Source organism: Labrus mixtus, chromosome 2 (assembly GCF_963584025.1).
Source record: "Labrus mixtus chromosome 2, fLabMix1.1, whole genome shotgun sequence".
NCBI lineage: Eukaryota > Metazoa > Chordata > Actinopteri > Labriformes > Labridae > Labrus > Labrus mixtus.
In genome coordinates, this window is record NC_083613.1 from 25,476,202 (window position 1) to 25,500,909 (window position 24,708).

At 42.8% G+C, this 24,708-nt stretch overlaps 1 protein-coding gene across 2 annotated transcripts; it reads left to right on the forward strand.

The window, feature by feature from the left end:
* Nucleotides 1-489: 489 nt before the first annotated feature.
* cxxc4 (CXXC finger 4) lies at nucleotides 490-24,321 on the forward strand. Of its 2 annotated transcripts, none has more exons than XM_061058422.1 (3): nucleotides 490-923; nucleotides 2,851-3,789; nucleotides 23,059-24,321. In XM_061058422.1, the coding sequence occupies exons 2-3, from the start codon at nucleotides 2,965-2,967 to the stop codon at nucleotides 23,101-23,103; spliced, it is 870 nt and encodes a 289-aa protein (XP_060914405.1). In that variant the 5' UTR covers nucleotides 490-923; nucleotides 2,851-2,964; the 3' UTR covers nucleotides 23,104-24,321. The 2 variants fall into 2 exon arrangements, with proteins under 2 accessions (XP_060914405.1, XP_060914414.1); XM_061058431.1 differs by lacking the exon at nucleotides 490-923 and adding an exon at nucleotides 1,081-1,247.
* Nucleotides 24,322-24,708: the final 387 nt, after the last annotated feature.

Sequence of the window (24,708 nt, forward strand, 5' to 3'; positions counted from 1 at the left end):
TGGAACAAACATGCCATGCGTGCGCGTGTTGTCAGCTTGTGGGAGCTGTATAGGCATGGGTGGCCAGCAGGCGGGATTTATTGTGGTGATGAATCCCGGAGGTTTCAGTAATTATGGCTGTCTCTGGACGGAGGAAGGGGAGGGGGGGGGAGGGGGGGGGGTGCAACCCGGCGGAGGCATTTTATCTTAATCACAGCTCAGCTCCATTCAAATTAATATGACAAGTTTCCCCCATCCTTATTAAAAGACGCATCTCAAATGACACCATCCTGCTCCCTTTCCTCTTTAAATGCCCCGTCATGAAGGACATAGTAAAAAAAAAAAAAAATAGTTAAAATAAAAAAGGCCACTAAAAGACGCAGATATTTCGCGTGGATAATTTGCTCCCTGTGGGGCGCCCTGAGCCATCATTCCCTCCCTCCCACCTCCCGAATGTTTCTATAGTAATTTCCAGCCAATGATCAGTAGGTGTCCACATCCCTGCTTCCTCACCTCAGCACCAATCAGCCACACACAGCGACAGGAGACACGGACCGAGCAGAGAGCAGGCAGACACACAATACAGCCCCCGGATCACGAGGAGGAGAGGAAACACCTCACCCCCTGTGCGATTTCTCCCCTCCTCTCTTTTTGCACCTTTCTTTCCTTTTTTACGCACTTTCCAACCTTTTTTTTTTTTTTGCCGTCACCAGAAACTCGATAAAAAAATGCTCCTTTTGTTTTGAGCGCTCTGACAAACACACACACACACACACACACACACACACACACACAAACACGCATCCGGCCGCGCGCCCTGCTCTCCTCCTCCGGCAGCCTTGTGTTCGTGCGTCTTCTCGCATCTTTGCGTTATTTCGCGGTAATGTTTCGTTACGAGGACGCAGGCTGGTAGTATCTTGGGAGCTTTTCTTTACAGGAACCAGGTAGGTGATGCTCACTCTCTCCCTCTCCCCCCCCCCCCCCCCCCTCCCTCTCTCTCTCTCTCTCTCTCTTTCTGTGTGTGTGTGTGTGTGTGTCCATATTTCTCCGTCCACTTGCATGCGTTTTAACCCGTCCGGATTTGTGTACATGTGGCTGCCAAGTGATCATAGCAACGTCAGATTATTTTTTTTATAGGATTGTATTTGCACTCTTGCACCGCTCTCTCCTCCTGGGATTATCTGTGCATGACCTTTGATCTGAATGTCCAGCTCACAGCAGACTGGGTGTCATTAAAGGCATCGTGGTGCAGCAGCAGAGGCACAATGGTTCGTCATCGGACGTGCGGGCTCTTTTACTTTTCTCTCTCCCTTTTTATTTCCCCCTCTACTTCCTTCCTCACTCCGTGTCTCTCTCCAGCTCCAAGTATTGAACATTTCTGTCTCTCTAAACTTTGTTTACAGGCTGAGAAATCAATGTCCGTGACTTGATTGCCTTTGGGCTGCGTATTTCGCTCCAGGGGTGAATTGATTAAGTAATAATGACCCTGAGGAGGGCTGATCATTAAACCAAGGAGGTTTTGTTTACTGCCGGTTTGCAGGGTGTTGTGGATGCCACATCGACATTGAACCTGCAGATCTGGATTGGAGGCTGGTTAGGAGGACTCTTGGTTTCACATTTGTGCAATCCAAACTTACAATATGTGAAAGAATGGTTGTTGGACCTTTATATACATTTTAGTGTTTTTGGACTTCATGTAAAAAAAATAATTTTGAAGCGGGCATTTATTATTGTCTTTATAGTTATGTGGACATGTTTACCTGCTCAAGCATGCAGTCCAGTATGATGACAGGATGACTTTAATAAGCCACCCAGTGAGATCTCTCCACTTCCATGTCTGCATATTTATGTTCATTTTTCCTGAGACAGCTGCTGGGTAGCACCATGGAAGTGATTTGAAATGCTTTAGTGTTCCAGCAATGGATCAGCTTTGGCAATTAAGAGAGAAAGCCCAGAAAAAGGTAATGGAAGTAGAGGGAGATGTGTCTAATGGGCTTTTATCTGTGGAAACCAAATCCAGACAGACTGCTGGAGAGAGAGGGAGGAAATGGAGACACACATACACCTATACACACACGCTGACACACATCCCATCCTGAGGCAGATGACACCGCTGTTGGTTTGGTCCATGAGCTGGATGTAAATCCAGCAGTGGCTATCTGTGCTGTTATTGAGTACATCGCCATGGATGAACACCAGGAGCTCCGAAAAGGCTAGACAGGGTAGACTTTACATGCATGGACCACCTTCGCTATTTTGATAAGATGAAAAAAAAGGAGAAAGAAAATATATTTAACTATGTTCCTCCTGGCACCCAAAGCAGATTATTTTTAAGAGCTTATATCACAGGCCTGAAGTCAAATATCTCAGTTTGTAGCTTCTGCTGCCATAATCTGAATTCTGCTGAGGCTCTTCTCTAACTTTTCAAAAAAAAAGTGTGGTTTTTTCCAGTTGAATATTCAATTTCTGTGTTTTGATGAAACGTCCCCTTGTGTATTAAAATGTATTTATTCATTCTGTGAAGTCGCTGATTGGACTTTCTTCAAAAATATGTAAGAATTCTTTGACAAGACATCCAAACAATGTTGAAAGAGTGGTATTTTTTTTTTGAAGCATGCTAATACTTTCCCCATTAAAATAATGCCATGTTGGTCCGTCACATATTGTCATGAGAGGGAGATCAGTTCTGACTGTTTGTGATAGTTTCAGCGTACAACGCAGGGCGTAAACAACGAGCCAGAGAAGTCTTCAAATGTTCCGCAGAAAAGTTGCAGCAGAGGAATGAAATCTGATTCAAATGAAAACATTTGCCTCTTTTATGTGTAACTGTTGTTTTTTTTGTTTTTGTTTGTTTGTTTGTTTTGCTTCTAGCTCTGGAGAAGATAAACCAGGATGGTAACACACTGTTGGTAACCAGCCTCCGTTCCACAAAGGCCGCTGTAACCTCACACTCTTCTACCAAACATCGACTACTGTTCCTCCGCCATGTCTAACATAAACAATGCACTTTGCATTGAAAACATACAGAACGCAGAAGTGTCTCTCTTACAAAAGGATAATCTCCAGGATGGTGGATTAAGCCAGCTTTTGGATTATAACGCAGAAATGGAAAGGTACAGGTCTTTTGCGAACTTTTATAAAACCAATGGGGCATTTCCACAGACTGCCAAGATTGCCCGCATCACAACGCCCATTTTTCCCAGTGCGAGAATTGGCATGTCCCCGTGGAACTGCGATAACGCCATGCTCTGGGGAAGGAAATCAGCGGCAATAAACCCTAATAGGACCAGCATGCATAGAAATGACTCCCAGAGGCCGGGGAAGCCTGGCGTGCCGCCAGAGACGCTGCAAATGGCAAATAATAATTTCCTCTCTACCTTATCCCCCGAACACTGCAGACCTTTAGCAGGAGAATGCATGAACAAGCTGAAATGCGGCGCTGCTGAAGCAGAGATAATGAATCTCCCAGAACGCGTTGGAACTTTTTCCGCTATCCCGGCTTTAGGGGGCATCTCATTACCTCCTGGGGTCATCGTCATGACAGCCCTTCACTCCCCCGCAGCCTCAGCAGCCGTTACAGACAGTGCGTTTCAAATTGCCAATCTGGCAGACTGCCCACAGAATAATTCCTCGGTATCCAGTGGAAACCCGGCGAAGAAGAAAAGGAAAAGGTGTGGGGTCTGTGCACCCTGCAGGCGGCTAATCAACTGTGGTGTCTGCAGCAGTTGTCGGAACCGCAAAACGGGCCACCAGATCTGCAAATTTAGGAAATGCGAGGAGCTGAAGAAGAAGCCAGGCTCGTCGCTGGAGGTGAGAACCGGGGCTCTGCTTCCCCTTCTTTTGTTATTATCCCCTCGCACTCCAAAGCATTAACCTTTTCATCCAGTCACGTTCTAAGCCCTTGAAAATTGTTTCCATGCCCACCCATGCCTGAACATCCCCCCGGCTTCTCAAATCTGCCTACCCGCCTAGCCTAATTGGCAGTAATTAGGGGTGTTTGTGTGGAGCGCAAGCTGAGCTTGGCTCAGACACCCCTAATTGCTGCCAGTCAGGCTGGGGCTGGAACGCATCCGAACAACCCTGAGCTTGGCTCAGCTCCAAGCAGGGCTGGGAAATGGTTTTCAGCAGAGAGCCATCCCTCTCTGCACCCGGTCATTTTAACCAATTATGGAAACCGTCTCTGGATGGGGAGAATCAATATCCCACAAAGCCTCAGCCTCCGACCACCTAGAGATGCTGAGAGTGATGGCAGGGCTGCTGACGGTGTTTCTCATAACAGCCCCCAAGTTTTTATGTGGGGAGGGGGCCTGATCCTCTCCTACTGATCCTGTATGGATTGATTTTGCATATACACAAGGGCTGAGATGAAATCATTTTATATTACATTTGTGTCATTATGGCCAATTATGGATCAATCTGGAGGGTGATGTATATCAGGAGGGTGCAGACGCAGGGAAAAAAAGTGTCACCTAGGAGAGAGGAAAACATCTTAAGCAGCGGCTTAATTGACAAGTAGCAAGAGGCTTCATTAGGACACAATCAGAGGCTGTGTTGTTTTTTCTTTAAAGGTTCATTTAAATTGATTTATTTTGAAGCTGCCGTTTGGTTATGAAGGGCACAGGCAGAATATGAATGTTAAGTTGCAGATTTGTTTTTCTTCACTCTGAGAGTTTGAACTTGTCTGACTTTACATGAGTCTCTGTGGATGAGTCACCAGCACATGCAACCTGAAGCTGGATGATCTGCTCATTAATTAAATAATTACACAGAGAGGAGAATAAGAGGTAAACTTTGTCTGATGCCTGTTTAAATATGTGCAGAGAGTGGTTGGCTGAGATTTTGTCATATTTCAGGATTTGAATATCACATTTGATGGGGCCTTTTCTTTGCTGTTGATCAGAACATTCTGAAAGATTTTCAAGTGCATTGAAATTGTACCTGAATGCAGATATTAAGCCTTGTTTTAAGCATGGTGTATGCATCGTGTGACATAAGATACACCAGTTAAGCCTATTTTGTTCTCTAGTTTTCTGTTTATTCAGTCCGGGTTTCAAAGCATGTCCCAATCACAGAGGACATACCACTTTGTAACTAAAGAATAATCAATAGACCAAATGTCTGTTCCTCTCTAATCACATGTTCAGGTCAGGCATTATACCACACATACACCTTGTGGAGACAAGCATTGTTGAAACACACCTTTTAATTGAAACTTTTTGAGGAAATCTGATGCAGCTAAAATACTTTTCCTTCAGTGTGGACAACTGTGGGAGAATTAGGGTTTAAGACAAAAAAGTCTGACGGGCTAGGGGTTAAAGGTTGGACATGTCATGTAAACAACAGAAGTGACAATCGGAAACTCATTTAATGTTGACTGCTGATATCATGTACCAGCAGGTGTCCCAAACAGGTGTCCAGGAAGCTGGCTTCACATTCATAATTCATGGGTACACTCACTTTTGGAAAACATCCATTTGCAAAGACAGTTAGAATTACAGAGGGTGTGAACGCCCCCCCCCCCCCTCCCAAACAGATCCACACTTGCTTTTAAAAGCTTGCTCCACAGAGTTCAGTAATTCGTAAGATGGAGCTGTGCGGCTGTAATTGTTATTTTTGACTCTGCATCTGTAATTACAGGTGCACCTTCTGCTGCGGAAATAGGTTTGGAGTTTAAAGGCGTCTCAGAGGTGTGAAGTGTTGCTTATGCTTCCACAAACATTTATATGGGCTTTAACAGGGACTTCTTCTTCAGTGGTGTTTACATGGTCGCTCTCGGTTCAGAGGGATTTGATTGAGAAGTGGGACAAATCACGTCCTGAAGTCAGTTAAAAAGGAGATATTTCCTCACTCTTTGCACACAAACACATATGCATCCTCACACCTACCAAACACTGACAAACACAAACATGATCTGAGTGCACCTTTTGCCTCGGAAGAAGACGATAAGCTACTGGCAGCCAGTTAGATTTGGCTGTCAGTGTTTTCCACATGGGAATCACCCTGAACTAATTATATCTTAAGCAGCGGTGGAAAATGCAAATCAGAATTTTACTCACACCCCTGAAATCGGAGAGCCAATTTAATCTAATACCCCCTTTAATTTAGCGCGCTAATGCAAGGCCCTAGAGAATTGCCCTGTGTCACTGCTGTGCTGTTCTGCTGCAGATCCGTCTCTCTCTCTCTCTCTCTCTCTCTCTCTCTCTCTCTCTCTCTCTCTCTCTCTCTCTCTCTGTCTGTGCTGCTCTCAGGCTCCAGGATGGATTAGTCTGGCAAAGGAATCTCATCTAACCTAACATTTCCCGAGCCGTTACCTTTGCGTAGCTTGAGCTCCTATAGCTCAAAGGTCCTTCATTAACTTTCAAATGCAGTAATGCTCAAATATGGGCAGGCTGTGTCTTCTCCTCTGTTTACCTCACATGTTTACCTCAACTCCACTCTGACTTCTGCATTGAGGTTAGAGAAATCGTCCTAGCCATGCTCTTAATTTTGAGAATGTAAAAGGCATGGTTTTCAGGTCTGGTGTTGATCAACATTTAAGCACTAAAAGTGAAATGGTGTGAGGTAATCCTGTCATTTTCTAAGGCAGTGTTTTCCCAATCTTTAGGTGTGAAGGAGCCTAAACTTAATGAAAATCTAGTGCTGACCCCTTATCACAAGTTAATGGCTTTCATATGAACATTATTTTCCAGCAGTTCACCCAAACATTGATTCTCCTTCTCCTGTTTAAGTTTAGGGATTTTTTTAATGCCCAAAGCAGAGAGACGTCAGAACATTTTAGAAAAAATGTGACAATAGTCAGACTTTATTCTCTATGATCCTAATTACCTATTGACGGAGCAGATACGTTTTGGGTCACCATGAAATGTAAGTTTTACAACATTGTTTGATATTCAGGATTCTGATGTAAACCGTGCTGATACATTGCTAGAGCAATATACAATATAAGCAATATACCTCTGAAGTTTGAGAGAAGTGTAGACTCCTCGTTTAATGTGCCAGTTCAATGTGTTGTTGCCTTCATTGAGAGAAACTATTTGACCTTAACACCAGAGCTGTAGCACAGCAAGCTAGAATCCTTGAAATAAAAACATTCAAGAATGCTTTATGATTTTAGTAGAACAGTGTAAAAAAAAAAAAAAAAAAAAAGCATGAAAAGGGCAAACAACAGATTTCTTCTTTCAATTATCAAATGTCAAAGGCCAGCATCAACCCTGAGCAGGAAAAAAAACAGCATCCTATAGTGTATAAGGGGACGGTCTTTCCCTCCCTTTCTCCCTCACTGCTCTTTGTGCACCATTGATATGACTACATGAAATGGGGGAGATGAAAAGGTGGCAAGGCTGCCTGGAAACCTTTGCTATTGTGATAAAAGACAAGGCCCAAAATGCTAGAAAGCAGGACCTTGAGGAAAATAGCTTGGATTCAGCCTCTTAATGAGAGCAAGGAAGCCAAATACGGCACGGCAGCCAGGTCTAATTTGTTTTAGGTGTGCTCAGAATAGATAAGGGCGAATCTGTGGCCTTCACCCCATCCCCCCAACCTTTGCCTCCCTGGAGATAACACCGAGTGCTGCCAGCCAATCTCTGTGGGCAAAGGAGAGGGGGGGGGGGGGGGGGGGGGGGTAAGGAAATAAAAAAAAAAAATGGAGAAGAAAAAAAAAAGCCTGAGGGACAGACGGCCTTTAGATCTGCAGATCCCTAACTTACTGGATTTATTCAAGCTTTAAAACTGCAGATTAATTTGGTCGCAGAGGTCTGCAGGAGTGTGAAAAAAAGGAAAAATGAGGCCCGAGCGCTGCCACGCATCTCAACCTAAAGGGCAACCTTAAGCTCCTGTCAAGACAATAGGATTTTGCCATCTGAACCACGATGCAGACCGCTTAATTATACACATCTTCCCTGCGAGCTACCTAAGAGCACAGGGCCCCTTATTCATTGTCATGCCCCTTTTTTTTCCCTCCTAGACCGGTCGTGCCGTGTGGATTTTCTGTCAGCTTCCATTTGCACTGAGTAGCCATCCTCCTCAGGCCTTTTGCTGTGTTCAAAAAGGCACAACCGCACGGCACTGTTAAAGAATTCATCATTTTTGCCACCGCCACCAATTAAGGCCAAAGCGTAATCGGAGGCGTCTGGACGATGGTCTTACATTATGTGGTCTGTCGCCTCCTCTGCCCCCGTTTGATTTAACATCCCTGGATCAGCGGCGAGAGAGAACCCATTGTCATTGTCTTTATTATAGTTTGAGGAAAGAAAGAGAGAGCGAAGAAGGACAGGAAGAGAAAGAGGGAGACAGGGATTGGTGTAGGAAGCAGCCCAGTGGAGGGTGGACAGCGTGAAAGAGCAGGTGCGAGAGGACGTTAATGTGTGGCACTTTAAATTTTAAACAGATGACGATAAATAATTGATGCTGACTCTGGCTGAGAAGTTAAAAGGTATCTCGTCATTACTGAGAGCCTGAATGAAAAAGTGTGAGAGAAAAGTCTTCAGCCAGTGCATCATGGGACTGCAATGAGCGCAGAGAATTGTGACAGGATGTCTTTATTTATTTAGTGTGATAAAAATGATGTGATTTGATTTCTGCTCTTAGTTTAATGTAACATATAAGCAATAGAAGGTTGCTTTCCTTTACAGAAATATTGCCCTCATTCAGTTTAACAAACCAAGATGCAAAGAGACTGAACTGATGGAACAATACGAGTCATATTAAAATCAGACCTGAGGAAGAGAATATGTTTACCGACGAGTCAATGTATCCAAGTATACTTTACATGATGTTTTTTTTTATCATAGCAGCACATACAGCAACAGTACGCCAACTTTCAGTAGCAGTTCCCACTTCCTTATGTAGCGGCATTTGACGCAACATCAGGTATTTCCATGGCAACAATAAAACATGTCGTGTCTGTCATGGCAGCTCTGTCATGGCAGCCGACACAAAGACCATTACTACCAACAAAAAAAATGATTTCTCTGACTGTTGGAAATATTATAATATATATTGAAGCAGAATAAACGTTTTCTACTTCTTCCAATGGCGCTGCACCAAAACACACCAAAACAAAAGTGGTGGATTTATTGGTGGGTTTGTGATGTCATCTGTATGTAAAGTTTCAAGACTGATCTTCAGCTGAACTCTTTCATTGTTCACAACTAACTTTTGGTCAGTACAGTTCATGACAGCATCTGGCCATAAAGAACTTTCAATAAAAACAAGACTGTCTGTTTTGGCGTTGTTTAAAACTCATCGTTGTTCCTTTCTGACTTCATGGCTTATTTACGGTTTATCAGCTTTTGGCTCACATGCTTCAATCATCCTCAAGCTTGCGAGCAATTCTAAAGACTTTTGATTGCGAGATTGACTTTTAGGAGGGCAACAAGTCACAATGGAGTCATAATGTGGGTTTAAAATAATCCTCTAATTCTGAGGTCAAGCTGTGAGAGATGAGACCTGAATTAAACCCAAGGTGTAGCTGATCTGCTCTCTGTGTGAGGATTTATGCCACAATGGACATTTCTGCTTTACGTTCTGTCTTTTTGTCTTCTTACTTTTTACCTACACATTGTCTCTCTGGCAAACCATTTCATCTCATTTTTTAGTAGATTGATAATGTTTTACCCAAACCTCTTTGTTTTCCACAAAACTGGTGCATTGGCTGCTACTCGATGCCAAATACCATGAACTTCTATCTGGCCCTGATGCTAAGGGTTCATTTACCGTTTAGCAGTGCATCAAAGGGTCCAGACCAGAGCTCATTTCATATCAAACTTGCTGAGTACTTGTTTTTCTGGGTAAACAGATCCAATCCTTGACACAATTATGTTTTGCTAAAGCTTGCTACACAATATCAATGCTTCAGCAAATCTGTATGATATGTCCAAATTCTTACATCAAAATTATCCGTTTTATACCCATGACACCGCCCAGCAAAATACTAAAACAATATACCATTCTCGTGTCTTTCTCTCATTACTAAGAGATTTTTCTTGTTTGTCCAGAAGCTTGCTTGCTCCATCACATCTTTCCCTTTTAATACGGTGACCTTATCTGTGCATGATTATGTGCTTATAAAAAAGGACCTTTGGTTTGTAGTCTTCTTTTAGTGCTTTTAAAGAATTTGTTCTGTGCAAAGTTTAAGGATCAGCTGCAAAAATAATGCATGCAGGTTTTGCAAAAAAACAATCTCCAACTTCATGTGGATGTTGTAGAAGGTGTCATGTGAACCTTGCATTTTTTTCACATTAGTTAGTGGAATGACATATACATAAATATAATTCATTTAAGCTTATCTCTAGATTGGTAATGGACTTGAACACTTGATTAACTCATTTTAATTACGAATAAGGACTATATATCTGGATTGTGACTCCTCTCTTCTTGTCCCTTTGGATAACCGGAAGCACATTTAAAAAGTTTCTCTAGAAACTGTTTTTTTTTTTATCACTGATTCACACTTGTTTTGGACACATACTGTAAGATTAGTGTTGCATTGAAGCCTATAGGAAAACACCAGAATGGCCCTTTTTTGTTTAACTTGCAGTGTTACTTGGTACTTTATGGTTCTGCAGAATGAAATTCCAAGCTTTTTAACCTTGTACTTTGCAAAGCGGATGAACAGGGCAGGGCAATAGAATTTCCGACTGCAGATTTACCAATGGGTATATCTGTGGGGTCACTAAATGACAGACTGCTCTGTGCCATTCACTCAAGAAAACCAATGTGATAGTCAATTTGTGAGTGGCGATGGGAGAAATCGGCCTACGTGCTTTAAGCGTCTCAGTTTCTGCAAGTCAAATCCTCGCATACTGCCACCTCCTCTATTGTGGCTGTGCTCTCACATTATGAATATTTCATGCCGAGCATCTGACACCGTGCCCAGAAAGATATTTCAAGGTTTTTTTTTTTGTCTGATAGAAACCCTGGGGTTGGAGAGTGTCACAGAGGCGTGAAGTCAGCGTGTGGCCCCCGGGCAGAGGATAGATTTATGATGCAGCGGTTGATGACATCAGGTGGATATTTTCATTCCTAAGCAGAGAGATTCTTTGTCCTGAGCCTGATGTCACCCCTCAAAGGACCTGTTTCGTCTGCGGCCTTGTGTTTAGGAGAGAAACGATTTCAATCTGCTCACAGTTCAAGCTGTGTTTTGAAAAAGTGCGACCCGTTTCCGTCTGATCATTTTGGATCTGGAGTGATGAAGAAGTTGGATGAGCTCTGTCTTAAACATAGAAGTTCACATGTTACATTGCCCACTGGCTCTCTCTTGTTTTCATCTTTGTCAAGCATCACCTTCAGGTATAACTTAAGCCTACGTGTGTAATTCCTCATTGTATATTGCTCTGGCATTTTAGTCTTATGACTCTAACTAGGTGTCTTTAATCCTTGTTTTACTTTCTTCTCGGAGGGGGGGGGGGGGGGGGGGGGTTAAACACGTCTGGAGAGCCCATTATTCACTGTTATTCTAATGTAACACAATCTTTTAAGTAAGCCCAATTTTCAACTCCTGTAGTGAGATACAAAGAAAAGAACAAAATGTACATAACCATCCTACAGTATGTGGGGTGGTTGTGGGTCAGTTGGTAGAGTCAGTCATCTCCTATCCTAACCAGAAGGTCGGGGGTTCGATCCCCAGCTCCTGCAGCTACATGTCCGATGTGTCCTTGGGCAAGAAACTTAACCCAAATTTGCCCACGCTGCTTCGTACTTCCCCAAAGTATGTTCCTATTGCTTGAACCTCTTTTTACTTCCTGGGACCCTCAGATTTCTCAACGACAGTATCGAGTGGGTAGAGCTGCTGGTTCTAGAAGTAATTCGTCTTCAATTCCCATTTTCATATTTCTCTTGGACTGATCGTACCCTGGATTCTTTAATAGATGCTTAAAGTTCCTCGTGCTATATTCCTGGATGAGTTAAAGTATCAACTGACTCATGAGAAAAATACAGGAGCCCCTTTAATACATGGAACCCTGTAAATGTTTAGAAAATGACAGGACAGCCTGCTCTTTCACACGTGTCCCTCACAGCGGGAGATTCTCCCTGTCAGGCGGGGGGCAGGCAGCAGGCAGGACATGACCAAAAAAAAGGCCACAGAATCATGGTGTACTATTTATGACATATCCAAGATGGTGGATGAAGCAGCAACGTCTGATGCTATAACAACAGTTTGTGCTTTTATTCACACTATAAACTAAAGAGTGGACAAGAACAAACTGAAGAGCACGAAAGATTATGAATCTGACAGTGAATTCTTTTAAATGGAAGATGGTTAAATCAAGAGTTTTCTTGAGCTGTGCTGTTAGAACTTTACTTATTAGCCCTCTCGTTTGATGTTGTCTACTAAAATACACGGTAAACGGACACGGCTTACTTCTCACCTGACATTTTTAATGCACATTTTCTGAGAATTTTTCCTCTGAAGGGCCAGCTTTCTTCTGCAGGAAAACACCCACGCAGTCACACACATATTCACACTCGTGATCTGCCCAGTAGAACCACGGGGTGACCTGCGGACCCTGCGCAGCTCCACTGGAGTGGTTTGGGTTCGGGGCCTGTCTCAGGGGCACATCAGTGATGCTAATGAGGGGGAAATTAACCAAGTTTCATATGCATTAAAGCTGTATGACTGTGAGTCACCAGGAAATAGACTCAAGGCACTGAACTTGACAGGTGCAAGCATATTCAAAGTCTTATTTACCAAACTGACATTTTTGTTTCTCACGAATTTGATGCCAATATTTATTTCACTCAATTTTCCTTTAAGTGGGAGCAATTAAAGATTCAACTGTGGTTGTGTGTATTCTCTAAGCCTAACCAAAATATGATGTTGATATACAGTAAATATGCAGAGCTCTGCATATAGACCCTCTGAGTTTAAGGGCTCCCACACAGATGCTGAGAAATCTGCTCAAAACAAGGAGGCCTGCTCCTACTTTGCATTTCAATTTAACATTTCAGAGAACTGGCAGCACATTGCCTCGCTTAGCCCTCGCTTCGTTACACCCACATGGCTTCTCACCGTGCTTGCTGACGTCTTCCGCTGTTCAAAGGGCTGCAACTTGGCGGAGAAATTGGGGATTTCCATACCCGATCCCTCAGGTATCTACACAGTCAAACGCGTGTCCTGTTCATCTTCCCTCCTCCCCTCCCCCGCTCCCTGATCCTACTCTCCCCCCCCCCCCCCCCCCCCCTCCTGCCCTTCTCCCTCGCTCACACTGCTCTGATTTCCTGTCGTGGAGCTCAATTGACCTCGCTGCCGCATCTCTTTGTTTTGTTTTTCCTGAAATCTTAGCAGCACCTTAAAGCCACTCCGCTGTCTCCCCTTTACTCCAAGAGGAGAGGTGGCTTTGAAGCAGCCATTCCTAAAATAGCTCTACTCAGACGAGGATACTCAGGTGAAGCTAATTGAAATGAAGGCCTGCACTGTTGTAGTTAGTAGCAGGTGATCCCGGCTACAAACTGCAGCCTCTGACCCAAGGGTGCTGCCTCAGTTTCCTCCTGTTAGGGTCATTTCAGCCTCCGTTTGTGTGGGCAGGGAATTTTCCATGCACCTTAAATAGAAGAGACTTGGCTTATTCAAGTCATGTTTTGGTAATGATATCTCCATGTGTGCGATGAGATTGTATTATTTTGTGTTATGGGGAAATCAAGAAACAAGTTGCTAAGATCTTTTTTTTTTACCATCATCTGCATTTATCATTTACATGTTGAATGCAGATGATTTACCTATCCTAAGCTGTGGTTGAAACACTTTTAATAGAAACTGTTGTGAGTATTCAAACAGTTAAAAGACCAGTGATTTGCTTTGCCAGATGTATTTGGGAGTTAATATGATTGCCGCCTTTATTATGTTCAATTGTCAGTTGCTATAAAGTGTGATATGGTTGGTCTGTCAGGATGAATGGAGGCCATTATGAATGGTTGTGCATTAATATAATAACACGATTTCCACATACTGGAGTTTTCATGCTGCGTCTCCTGTGTCTTTGGAAATTTAGGCCACTGGGTTAAATCTGGGGAAAGATTGAAGAGTCTTGTGTTTTGGTGTTGATTGAGAGGAGCTGAGATTGAAGGAAGAAATTAACATATTGACAGTAAATATTTACCGAAAAGCTTCAGTATGAACATTTTTTATTGTTTGTGTTCATTGCCGTAGAAGCCTAGATATTGGGACGTATAGTGACACCTAAAGAAGACATTACTGCAGCAAGTATCTCTGGCACAGTGGTAAAGATACTTTAAAGCTGCGGTATATGATTTCAGCCATGAGCTTTTTTTAATTGGTACAACCAACTCTGCTTGTTTCCTGTCTGTATCTCAACTCAATGGATGCAAAATCAATTTATGAAAAAAAAAAAAAAGATTTTGAATTGTTTACAGTATGAAAAAAAATCCTGCCTTTTTCCCAATGTTCCCAATGCCGTATGTACGCTATTTAAAACTACTGATTTCAGTTTTTGATCATTTGCTATAATTTGTCTTACTCATGATTAACATAGTTTTTTGAACAGTTGTTATGCAAAATTTGTCAATGTTGCCAGATGTAATTGGTTAATTTATATTGATTTCAAGCATGTTGCGCCTAAGTGATGCCCCAGTCGGTGATGTCATCAGCTCAGCAGGTGTCTAGCTGTTGGTAGCTGATAGAAAACATCTGCTGTGACATCACTGACTGGGGCGTGTCCAGAGGTAAGCAGCAGATCAGCAGCTTCCCAGTGTATATTTCCCTTTTTAAACATTATATTTTCGGTGTTTGAGTTTTCATCAACATAAACAGACTTCCTCACAAACTGACAGGTTGCTGAGCCATCACAGATAGACCGGGCTCGTTCCATCGCACTGTCCACTGAATAGCTGCCAGACTGTTTGATAAAAGTGTATTTTCTGAAGCCACTGAGGCTTGGCCTGTCTCGCTGCAGACCCTCTCGTATGGAGGGCTGGTAAAATATACGTCCTACAGGAATACTGCGCTGTAATTACATTCCCCCATTAGCATACGGAGGCTCAGAGTCACACTGCACTCAGCCTCCAGCAGCACTTTGCCATATGGTCTGTCTGCTCTTCTCAGGCGAGATTTGGCAAGACTTCTGCAGAAGGTCAAATATCAAGTCAGAGGACGGTGCCAGAATTGCATCTATGCTAATTGCTCTCCCTCTCTCTCTTTTCCCCCGCTCCCCCCTTCCCTCTCTCTCTCTCTCTCTCCCTCTCTCTCTCTCTCCTCTCCCTCCTCTTCCCTCTACTGAAGTAAGTAATCTGCTTTAGGATGTTTCTGAGATGGAGATGGATTTGGTTTTCCTCCGCTGCCCCTCAGCCTAATCTCCCCCCTGTGACCACCCCGCCTCTCCCAGGCACGGCTCTTAAGCACACCATCATACACCGCCCCAACCCCTCCCGGTTCATACACGCCTAGTCAGCAAAAAACTCCCAAATTCCTCATTACTCACAAACATCCGCAATACACTTAGCCTGATTTGCTCGAAGGATGCCTGATGCGAGGCTGGACCTTGAATTAAAGGATTGTAGCTCTGGTGGTGGAATTCCATAATGACACTGGCTTGCTCGGTTTCTTTGGTATCAAGTGAATTGGTTATTTGTATATGTAGACTATACAGAGTAAGAAATGGATGAGAAGGGAAAAACTTTTCCAATAATTGGCTTTTTTTTTTTTAAATCATATAAATAGAGATAACAACTAAAAATCCACAATGTTGTTAAAGTGTGAAGAATATGAGCTGAAAAATGAGCCAGTCTGCTATAGTGTCTATTTCAGATCATACGGAATTGATGTTTTTAAAGGCATGGAACACAGATTTAAACATTACACTGACTGATTATAAATTCTTATAAATCCCTTATTACATATCCATAGAATCATCTCAAATAAGAGGAAATTCTCACATGTAGGAAAGGTAAACTGATTTTTTTGATTTCAGCCTCTTTTGCTCCTTTATCAATTCAATTCAAAAAACGTTATTTGTCCCCGGGGGGCAATTATGGCTGATGAATGGTATGAAATGAGAGTATGTCTGTGATTTTTTTGTGTACTTAGACTCCACGGAAATTGTACTTCCATTGATCCAGCTGAAGGTTTCTTCATCTGACGGACTGCTGTGTAGACTTTCGATGGCTCTAGCACATTTTTTTCCAGCGTTTTAAAGAAAGGCTTGGGAGTGTTATTCCAGTTGAGGCAAAAGAGATCCACAGTCAGTAACAAAAGCCGTTTGATTCACACTTGATTAATATTTCTATGGTTCATCCAAGTCGTGGTTCATTCATGGTTCATTTGAATCATAATTCAAAGGTTATAGTCTGAGGTAACAGCAGATACTTAAACCTGTACCGACAATGAAGGTGTTTAATCAAATTATTTTGGCACATAGCATGACACTTTGTAGAGTCAGGGCAAAGATTGTATATCATTTTTTATTTTTTTTTGTGGTATGACCTTAGCTCATGATGTTCTCCCTAACTTTAAACAAACAAAAAACTCCAGCTCCAAAATGGATATACTCTAATGAACATTGATTGTCGTGTAATCGTGGGATGATTATGACATGGCTTTTCTGAAAACTTGATTCTGATTGGTCAAGTGAAATATTCCTCAGCCTGACATTTCTTAATAAGAGGAATCTGCTTTGAAATACAGATAGTTGCTACAGACGAAGATCTCATAATAGTAAAAATCTGAGTGTCTTGCACTCTTGAGGACCATATCCAATCAAATCAATCCCCCCAAAAAATCAGGTAAATTCAGCATCCAGCTGTTTATGTGACAAAAAAGAGTAGAACAACAGAGAAACCCACAACATAGGAAGGTTTACGTGAAGACAGTGTTTAAAAACTGATGGAGTATAGCGCTCTGTAGCTTTTTTTTTGTACCATCCCTTGCTATGCTTATTCCATTAAAGCCAGCTAACTCATCCAGACATAATCACCAGAATTCATGTTCTAGATTACTGCCACTGGTAAATACAGGTGATATTCAAGGTTTGAGTGAGTCTGTCTGCGTTTGAGTGTTGTATTGCAGGACTGGAGGCATGTGCATGAGCAGATGAGCGGCCTGTCCGTGATGGCGGCCTTGGAGAGATGCCTTTTATAAACGGCATTGGGTGGCTGGAATATTGGCTACAAGCTTCAAGATGAGATTTCAGCCCCCCCCCACCCACCAACGGCGGTAACGGTGCTGGTGATGGATTGCTCTACCTTCCAGGTTTGAGCTTGGCAACGCCCCAATATTCCTGCAGAATAAAGTGACAGGCAATATATAACACATCAGTTAAGGCTGACTGCACCACTGAAACTTCGTCGTCCTCCTCCTCTTCTTGAGACTCGGTGATCGGCCCTGAATGTTTGGCGAGCTCCCCAATCTGCCTTTACCTTGATTCAGATTAAACATTGTATTTCCTATTTCCTATTTCCTGATCCTGTCTCTTTCTGCACCTCCCCAAGCTTTTTGTGAATCAGTCATTTCTCAACATATTGTCCTTTTAGCCAGAAATGATAGCAGATTTAAAGGTCCTATGAGGAGTTTTTAGCAGGTCATGAAACAGATTGAAATTAATACTGATGCCTCTTTATGACCTACAAAACCAAACAAGACCACCAGCAAGAAGGCTGACAATTAGTAGATTGCTATTTGGATTGCCTGATATTTCGGCAATGGGGTAGGTGCCAAACAAGGGGACTAATAGCATGTTGCAGAAAACAAGATACTTTTTTTGTATATAAAACATTACTCGCTAAGATATAGGAAAAGATGGGCAAATAAATAGGATGTACTGCTTTGTCCTCAGGACAACTTAAAGTCACAGGACCTTTACACTTTCTTTCTGTAGCTCTAAGGCTTATTTGGTTCTTGGAAAGTCCATGGAAAAAAACAGATCAGCTGACCGGCATTTGCACACTAATTCTACTTTTATACGATACTGTATGAAAAGTCTTTTTAATTATGTTTTTAAGAAACTTTGTCTCTAGACAAGGAAAGCAGTAAAGCTGCAGAACGTGTGTGTGTGTGTGTGTGTGTGTGTGTGTGTGTGTGTGTGTGTGTGTGTGTGTGTAAGAGCGACAGTTGACAGTGTCTTTTATTTATGTATATTTAGTTTGCAGCCCGTCAGAGCTGCATCCACAGGATTGCGGCTGTGAAAAGTGGCCTGGTTCCCCCGGTCTGTAAGTTAATAAATTATGGGTATTGTCAGGGTAATGTATGGGTCGTGTGTTATAATGAGCGTTCTGAAACCCATCAGCAACACTCCCACAGGCTGCTGTGCAAACTGCTCACATGCCACTGTCTCTCCCTCCCTTAGATTCCTCCCTCGGTCTTCCCCTTTATACTGCTATCTGTTTCTTCCACCCTTTCTATCTGCTCACTTTCCACTCTGATTTTCCTGCCACTACATATTTTTTCCTAGAATACCTTGTCATCTCTTTAACTCGTTTTTTATCGAAAGAAAATTCTGAGAATTCTTTCTCTGAATAAGTAGTGAGAGAGGGGGCAGGGAAGGGGTTGTGTAGTTGGCTGAAAAAATTCCACCCGTAATTATAGTAAATTAAAAGTTTTATGATGTTGTGCATGCCTGTGTGTGTGTGTGTGTGTGCCCTGAGCATGTGTGTCTGTGTTGGTGGGAGGGAGGGAGAGGAGGGAGAGAGGGGGGGGGGCATCTGTGACAAGGCTGGCTGGGAGCACAGAGCTGAGGGTGAGTGCCAGACATGTCTCAAGAGAAACCGGGGCACATTTGCAATCACCCCGAGTTCAAAAGGGTAATTTATTCACAGTCTGTGGTTAAAGCGGGGCTGCTCAGAATGCCAGTGGGATTGTGCCGGGAAGCAGAGTAGTAGAGACACATTATTTTCAGTTTTTCTCTCTCTCCTCTTCTTGTTTTCCTTCCCTCTCTCTCTCTCTCTCTCTCTCTCTCTCTTGCCTTTCCCCCTCTTCATCGCCTGTTGTTGTTTCTGTGAGCCCTGTGCGGTGTCTTTTAACACACGCCGCCGAGCATATTTCACTTTTACACTCATCCGCATTGACGTCCCGGTGCTGATTGAATTTTGAGGCGCTGCGGCGTCTGCCATTATCATCCTCATCGTCTTGAGTGGTTTATCTCTGGCCTCAGCTCTGTGTGACGCCAAGGCTGCAGGGGGAGAGGAGAGGCAGGGGTAGGCTGGGGGTCGAGGACCGCTCCTGTGTTTGTGATATAAGTGTGGAAAAAGATATTGAGGTTTGCTCCTAACCTGGATGATACAGATGGTTGGTTGAGGTTTTTGTCCGTCCGTGCGTACATGCATGCATATAGCCCTGCAGAAATTGCTTTAAGCCTGTCAGGGTCACGTTTTAGCCGGCAATGTCTTTCTACCAGAATTGTCTCAATCAGTGGCAATGTGGCTCTATCATTAACTCCACCTGCCAGGTTCACTTAGGATCAAAGGGTGTCATAGCTGCCCAGAGACCTCACACCGCCTCTCCGGAATCAGCAGAGAATTATTCCACCACATGTCACTTTTACTGTGTCGTTATCACCCAAAGCCACGGGCAGACACTTAGAAAACACTGCCTGCTGTGGTGGTGTGGTGGGGTTAATTTGAGGTCTGGAGAAAAATCTCTTTCCTCCCCGTAAGTCGGTTCAATACTCGGTGGTGTGCATTCATTGCCAGAGTGGGAAATTGTCTTTCCCTGTGTGTGTCGTTGTAGCCGGGTTGTTATGTATGCTCTGCTGCAGAGGCTGCCGTGTTGACGTGAAGCTGAGCTGCTGCCACAGCGTCTTGATTTGAGGTGAAACCTTGGTGTAACACTATCAACCCTTACCTTCTCTCCTCCTCCCTCTCCTTCTTGTTTTCTTTCCTCCTTCATCCCTCTTTGTCTCTCCTGCCGTTGCCCTGTTGTTTCTGTTTTCTCCGTTCTGTCTCTCGCTGACGGAGTGATTTTGTAGTTGCATGCAGGTGGGGTAGCAGACAACGCGGAGCTCTGCTAATTGAGCCTTCTTTGTGCCTGGTCACTGCAGTGTGCCGAGGCGAGCGGGCCCAGGAGTGAATCCAAGCAGCACTCAAGAGCCTTGCTGGATCGATAACGCAGGAACTTAACAAAACAGAGACATGCCGAGTGCCCAGATCAGGGTCATTATTGTCCCTGGCGAGCCGCACTTCCACCGGGGACTGATCAATGTGAGAATATGGATCAAGATAAACATTCTCACCTCCTGTTTGCCTCCGCTCTCAGAGTGTCAAGTTTTAGACGGAGAGGGCTGAGCTTAACTCTTTAAGCACCCCTGTAGTTGTGCCATATGCAATGCAGATCTGCACTTGATGTCAACTATTTTTGACATTCATTATGTTGTTCAGAACAACTATTCACAATGTCACTATGGCTGAATTTGTTTCATGACAAACGTCCATAATCATGGCTTTTTCTCTTCACTGAAGTATCTTTGAAAGCAGAACTTTAATAATGGTTTAAATTATACATATTTCTCTGTCAAATTGTATTCAAAAATGCTAAGAGAAAAGTAAAGTAAATGGAGCTGTGGTGACATAACAAGGGGGGCAGGCGTCAGCTTGTTCTAATTAATGGAAAGAGAAAACCTGAGATCTCTGAGAGCGTGTTGACCCTTCAAAACATGACAGTGTTTCATTTCATCCACGACATTAAATTGGTGATGATGGTTTCCTGCTGCTCCATTATTCACTTGGAAGGATAAGAGTGATTGCTTAATGTGGTGTGGAAAAATGGTAAATGGTTGCTACATGCATAGAAGGAATGCATCCAAAGGTAATATGATTAGAGGACCGAACCTGTTGACGGACTCAGTTTAGGTTCTCTACCTAACCCTAACCCTGACCAGTTTAATAAGCACAGGTTTTGCCCTAAAGAAAGAGGTGGACTTTTTGTATGATTTAGTTTCATGTTTCTTCAATTTGATCTTTATTAGGGCTGTTGTTTTTTGTTCATATTTAGTTGAATAAAGCTGTTTTAATGATTCTCCTATTAGACTTAAAAAGCATAATATGAAGAGCTCAATTCATTTTAAATACTTCATCCAAGCTCCTTTATGTTTCACATAAAAAATCTGAAATTGGTTAATTCTACTTTGGATTCTTCAACCAATATACCCTAAAAATCACAAAAGACACACTTTGAATATCAAATTTTTCTTCTAAAAAAAGTTGTATGTGTGGGGCACCGGTAGCCTAGCTGTTCAGTGTGCGCGGCCCATGTACAGAGGTTTAAGTTCTCTAGAGCAGGCGGCCCGTGTTTGAATCCGACTTGTGGCCCCTTTCCCGCATGTCATTACCCACTCGCTCCCTCCCCAATTTCTGACTCTATCCACTATCCTACCTCTAAAGTGTATACCAGTATAAAACGCTGAGACATGACTGTAAGTGCAGTCTCAACCATACCGCGTTGCATGCAACCTAACGCTATTTAAAATACGCCCTGTTCATTGTGTATTGCTAGCGCCTGCTTCACTGTTCATAAAAGGTGTTGGGATACATAGTGACTTGGACAAGGCTTGTGGTGCCACTTTTTTTGCACTCATCAGGTTAAAGTCGTGCATTTAAAGACAAAGTGGTATAATGTGAAGTAAATAAACCTTGTGCAGTGCTGGTTTGATTGAAAAGGCTCCTTAATTGAAGATAACAAGTGACCAAGCGAGGTGAGCAGCGCGACTCGCCGGCTGTTGGTCCGTCCTACACAACTCCCAGCATTATCGTAGGCTGAGAGCTTAAGTAGGTATCGGTAACTTGCAGGATTGCAAACTCCTTAAGGCGAAAAAACAGATGGTACCAAGTTAGCTCCACAGCTGCAGAGAAACTGCACATGAATCGTCACACAGGACGACAGTATGAACCTTCTTCCCTCTGAAAGACCCCCAAAAACTGGCTGCGTCTTATACACCAGTGCAGCTTGAATTCTGGAGTCAACGACATTTAAAACAGTAAAAACAAAAAATGGTATCAGAAATTTCAAAGCCCTAAGCGGTGTCCTATAAATGCTTACTTTTTATAACTAAGTTTAAATCCAGGAAATATTGGCTCGGTTAAGCACATTTGTGACCTGTTTGAGTTCTTTTTATTTGCCTTTGAAAAGACTTTAAACATGTTGCTAAATAAGTTTGTGCCGATCAACTAGTTGATTAGTGGACATGTTGTTGGAGGTTAAATGTTAGGCATTAAAACTCTTCACACATGTGAAATAAAATAACCTTATTCACTTTCCACTCAGTCTTTATCAAGACAAATGATGTTGTATTGTTTTTGTAAAACAAACATGCTTTGTTCATGTGATTCCAAAAATAAGTGAGTGTGTTGATACAGCCGTGCTGCTCTGCACTCTCTAAATAATCTTTACATAAGGTCCATACGCCTGACTGTAGGAGCCTGTGTGCTGCAGAAACACTCATCAGTGTGCCTTTGAAGAGCCACTGATGACACTTGGTATTAAAATGTCAAATTGCGCTCCACTCACTCTAAAGTGATTTTAGTTGTGATTATGCACTATTTCCCTCCTGTCAACAGCGGGAAAAAAATAATCAAAAAATGTGCTAATTGGTCATGGGGATTGGTGGGAGACTTCAGTATTTTTATGTCTTTGACTTCCAAATGAGTTTGGGAAAGAGGAGGCTGTCACTCTGGCACAGAGGTTTTGGGGAGGAGGAGGAGGAGGAGGGGCAGCTGCTGGCGCGGGCTCAAATTGAAATGATGCACTGTTCCCCCTCACTGCGGCTCCAGCTCACAGTAATTAAATGCCTCATTGTTGCTTCTTGGGAATTTGTATTGAATATTTCATCCAGCGTAATGATTATTTGGGTGTGGGTGGGAACGTGGATGTAATCACCTTCGCTGGCTCTTTGATGAAATACTTGGTTTGGTGGTTGCGCTTTTATTGCCGTTTTAAGTGCCCTTCTGGGTTTTTTATTTTACTTCATGTCCATGTTTCATTTCAAACTGCCGTTATCCATTTCTGCTCCAAATATTTGCTCCATAATCTTTGACAACATGCATCATTTTCTGTTTTTTTTTTTTTTTTTACTGAAAACAATTCTTACCATGACCTCAAAACCTTAAAATTAAAACGTGTCCTTCACATTTTGTCTCCTGCAGAGGACGCCGGTCAACACTGGAGAAGCTTTTCGGTGGTTCTTTTAGAGGTATGAGCCATGGCCGCCCCATCCAGCAGCAGAAGCAGGAGGGCAGGTGGGACTCTTGACTCTCTGCAAAAAGAACACTATGGGTACACTGAGCCCACCCACAAGACGCCCCAAAAACATGGACAAGAGAAGAAAAGTGGACGGACAAAAAGAGAAATGGAAACATAATGGTGTTGTTTTAACTCTGTAATTTCTTTTTCTGTGTAATTATTGTACCTTTTGACAGTATCATAATGTATATTTTTGGTGTCTATGAATGTGTTTTCAGTGTCGTGGCTGTAGGTTCACAGCCGATCCAATGTAAAGAGCTCCAACAGACAATCATACAATCACAGAGAATCTGTCAAACAGAAGAGGCCACAAGGATTGACAACATAACGAAAACAACACGCTTTACTCTGGAGCAATAATCTATTCTGTTGATTATTCTTCATCCTTTATGTTCTGTTCACTCTCATATTATTTGTTCAAACTGAATCATCCTCTGGTTTTCTCTTTTTATTTCTTTGTAAACCACGTCTCGAGATGCCACGCTTTCTTAAGATCTTTGCGGACCACGGCGTGAAAGACGGCGGCCATGTTTCTTTGACAGACATGTGGACGTGTTTCTTCTCATGAGTTGACTCACTGCAAAACAGGGCACATTGTCTTGTGTGGCGAGTAGCCCCTCTTTAAAAAACAAAACAAAAAAAACCCAACTGGGCGTCATTTCATTGTGACAGCAGCAGAATTTAAGAGTCAGATTCTGCCTGGAGGTCATATCCTCAAAGGCGTTTCAATTTTGTGTTTTGAAAAACCAAACTTCTTCAGTCTTCAAATCCTTGTTTGTTTTTTTTTTCTTTAAGTTTAAATGACTAAAGGTTGTAACTGTCTTAAAGGTAGAGAGTAATGCCAGTAAAGGAGTTGTATGCTATGTTGAAAACATTCAAATTAAGTAAATTAAATACAGTAAACTCAACATATTTGACATATCAGATGTTGTTCTGGAGCTGTGGGATACTTTGGACTTGGAACAACAGTCCTTCCTCCTGAAAAGTAACACATTCCAAATCAAATTATTCAATAAGTTACTCATTGTCTTAAACCCTATTGTTGCATGTGTAAATGTGTTTTGGTTTTAAAGATTACTAAGAATTTGTATATTGTTGTTGTGATGCTTTTATGTGTTCAAATAAAAAAAAAAGACTTCAGTAAAACACATCTTGACAGTGAATCTTTGAAAAAGGAGAGGCGTCATTGAACAATTATGATCACCTGATTATAAAACACTTTCCTCTTTTTCCTCCCTCCTGCAAAGCATCAACAGAAATAACATCCAGGAGGAGACGTGAGGAATATAACAGCATTGGTTGCCTCCCCAGTCACGTATCCCCTTGAATACTAAAACGTTGCACGGAGAAGAGAGGTTCCCAGAGGCAGCAGACTTTAAAGGACTAGTGAAATCCCATGTGGTTTGTCATGCTGGAATGCACTTGGGGAGGTGGGGGGCAAGACGAGGAACGACGGTGGATTGGGGGGGGGGGGTAAAGCAAGACAGGCTCCTGAGATAGTATGAGCTGAACTGAGCGATTGCCGGCTCTTTGGGTTTCAGGGGTAGAGAAGG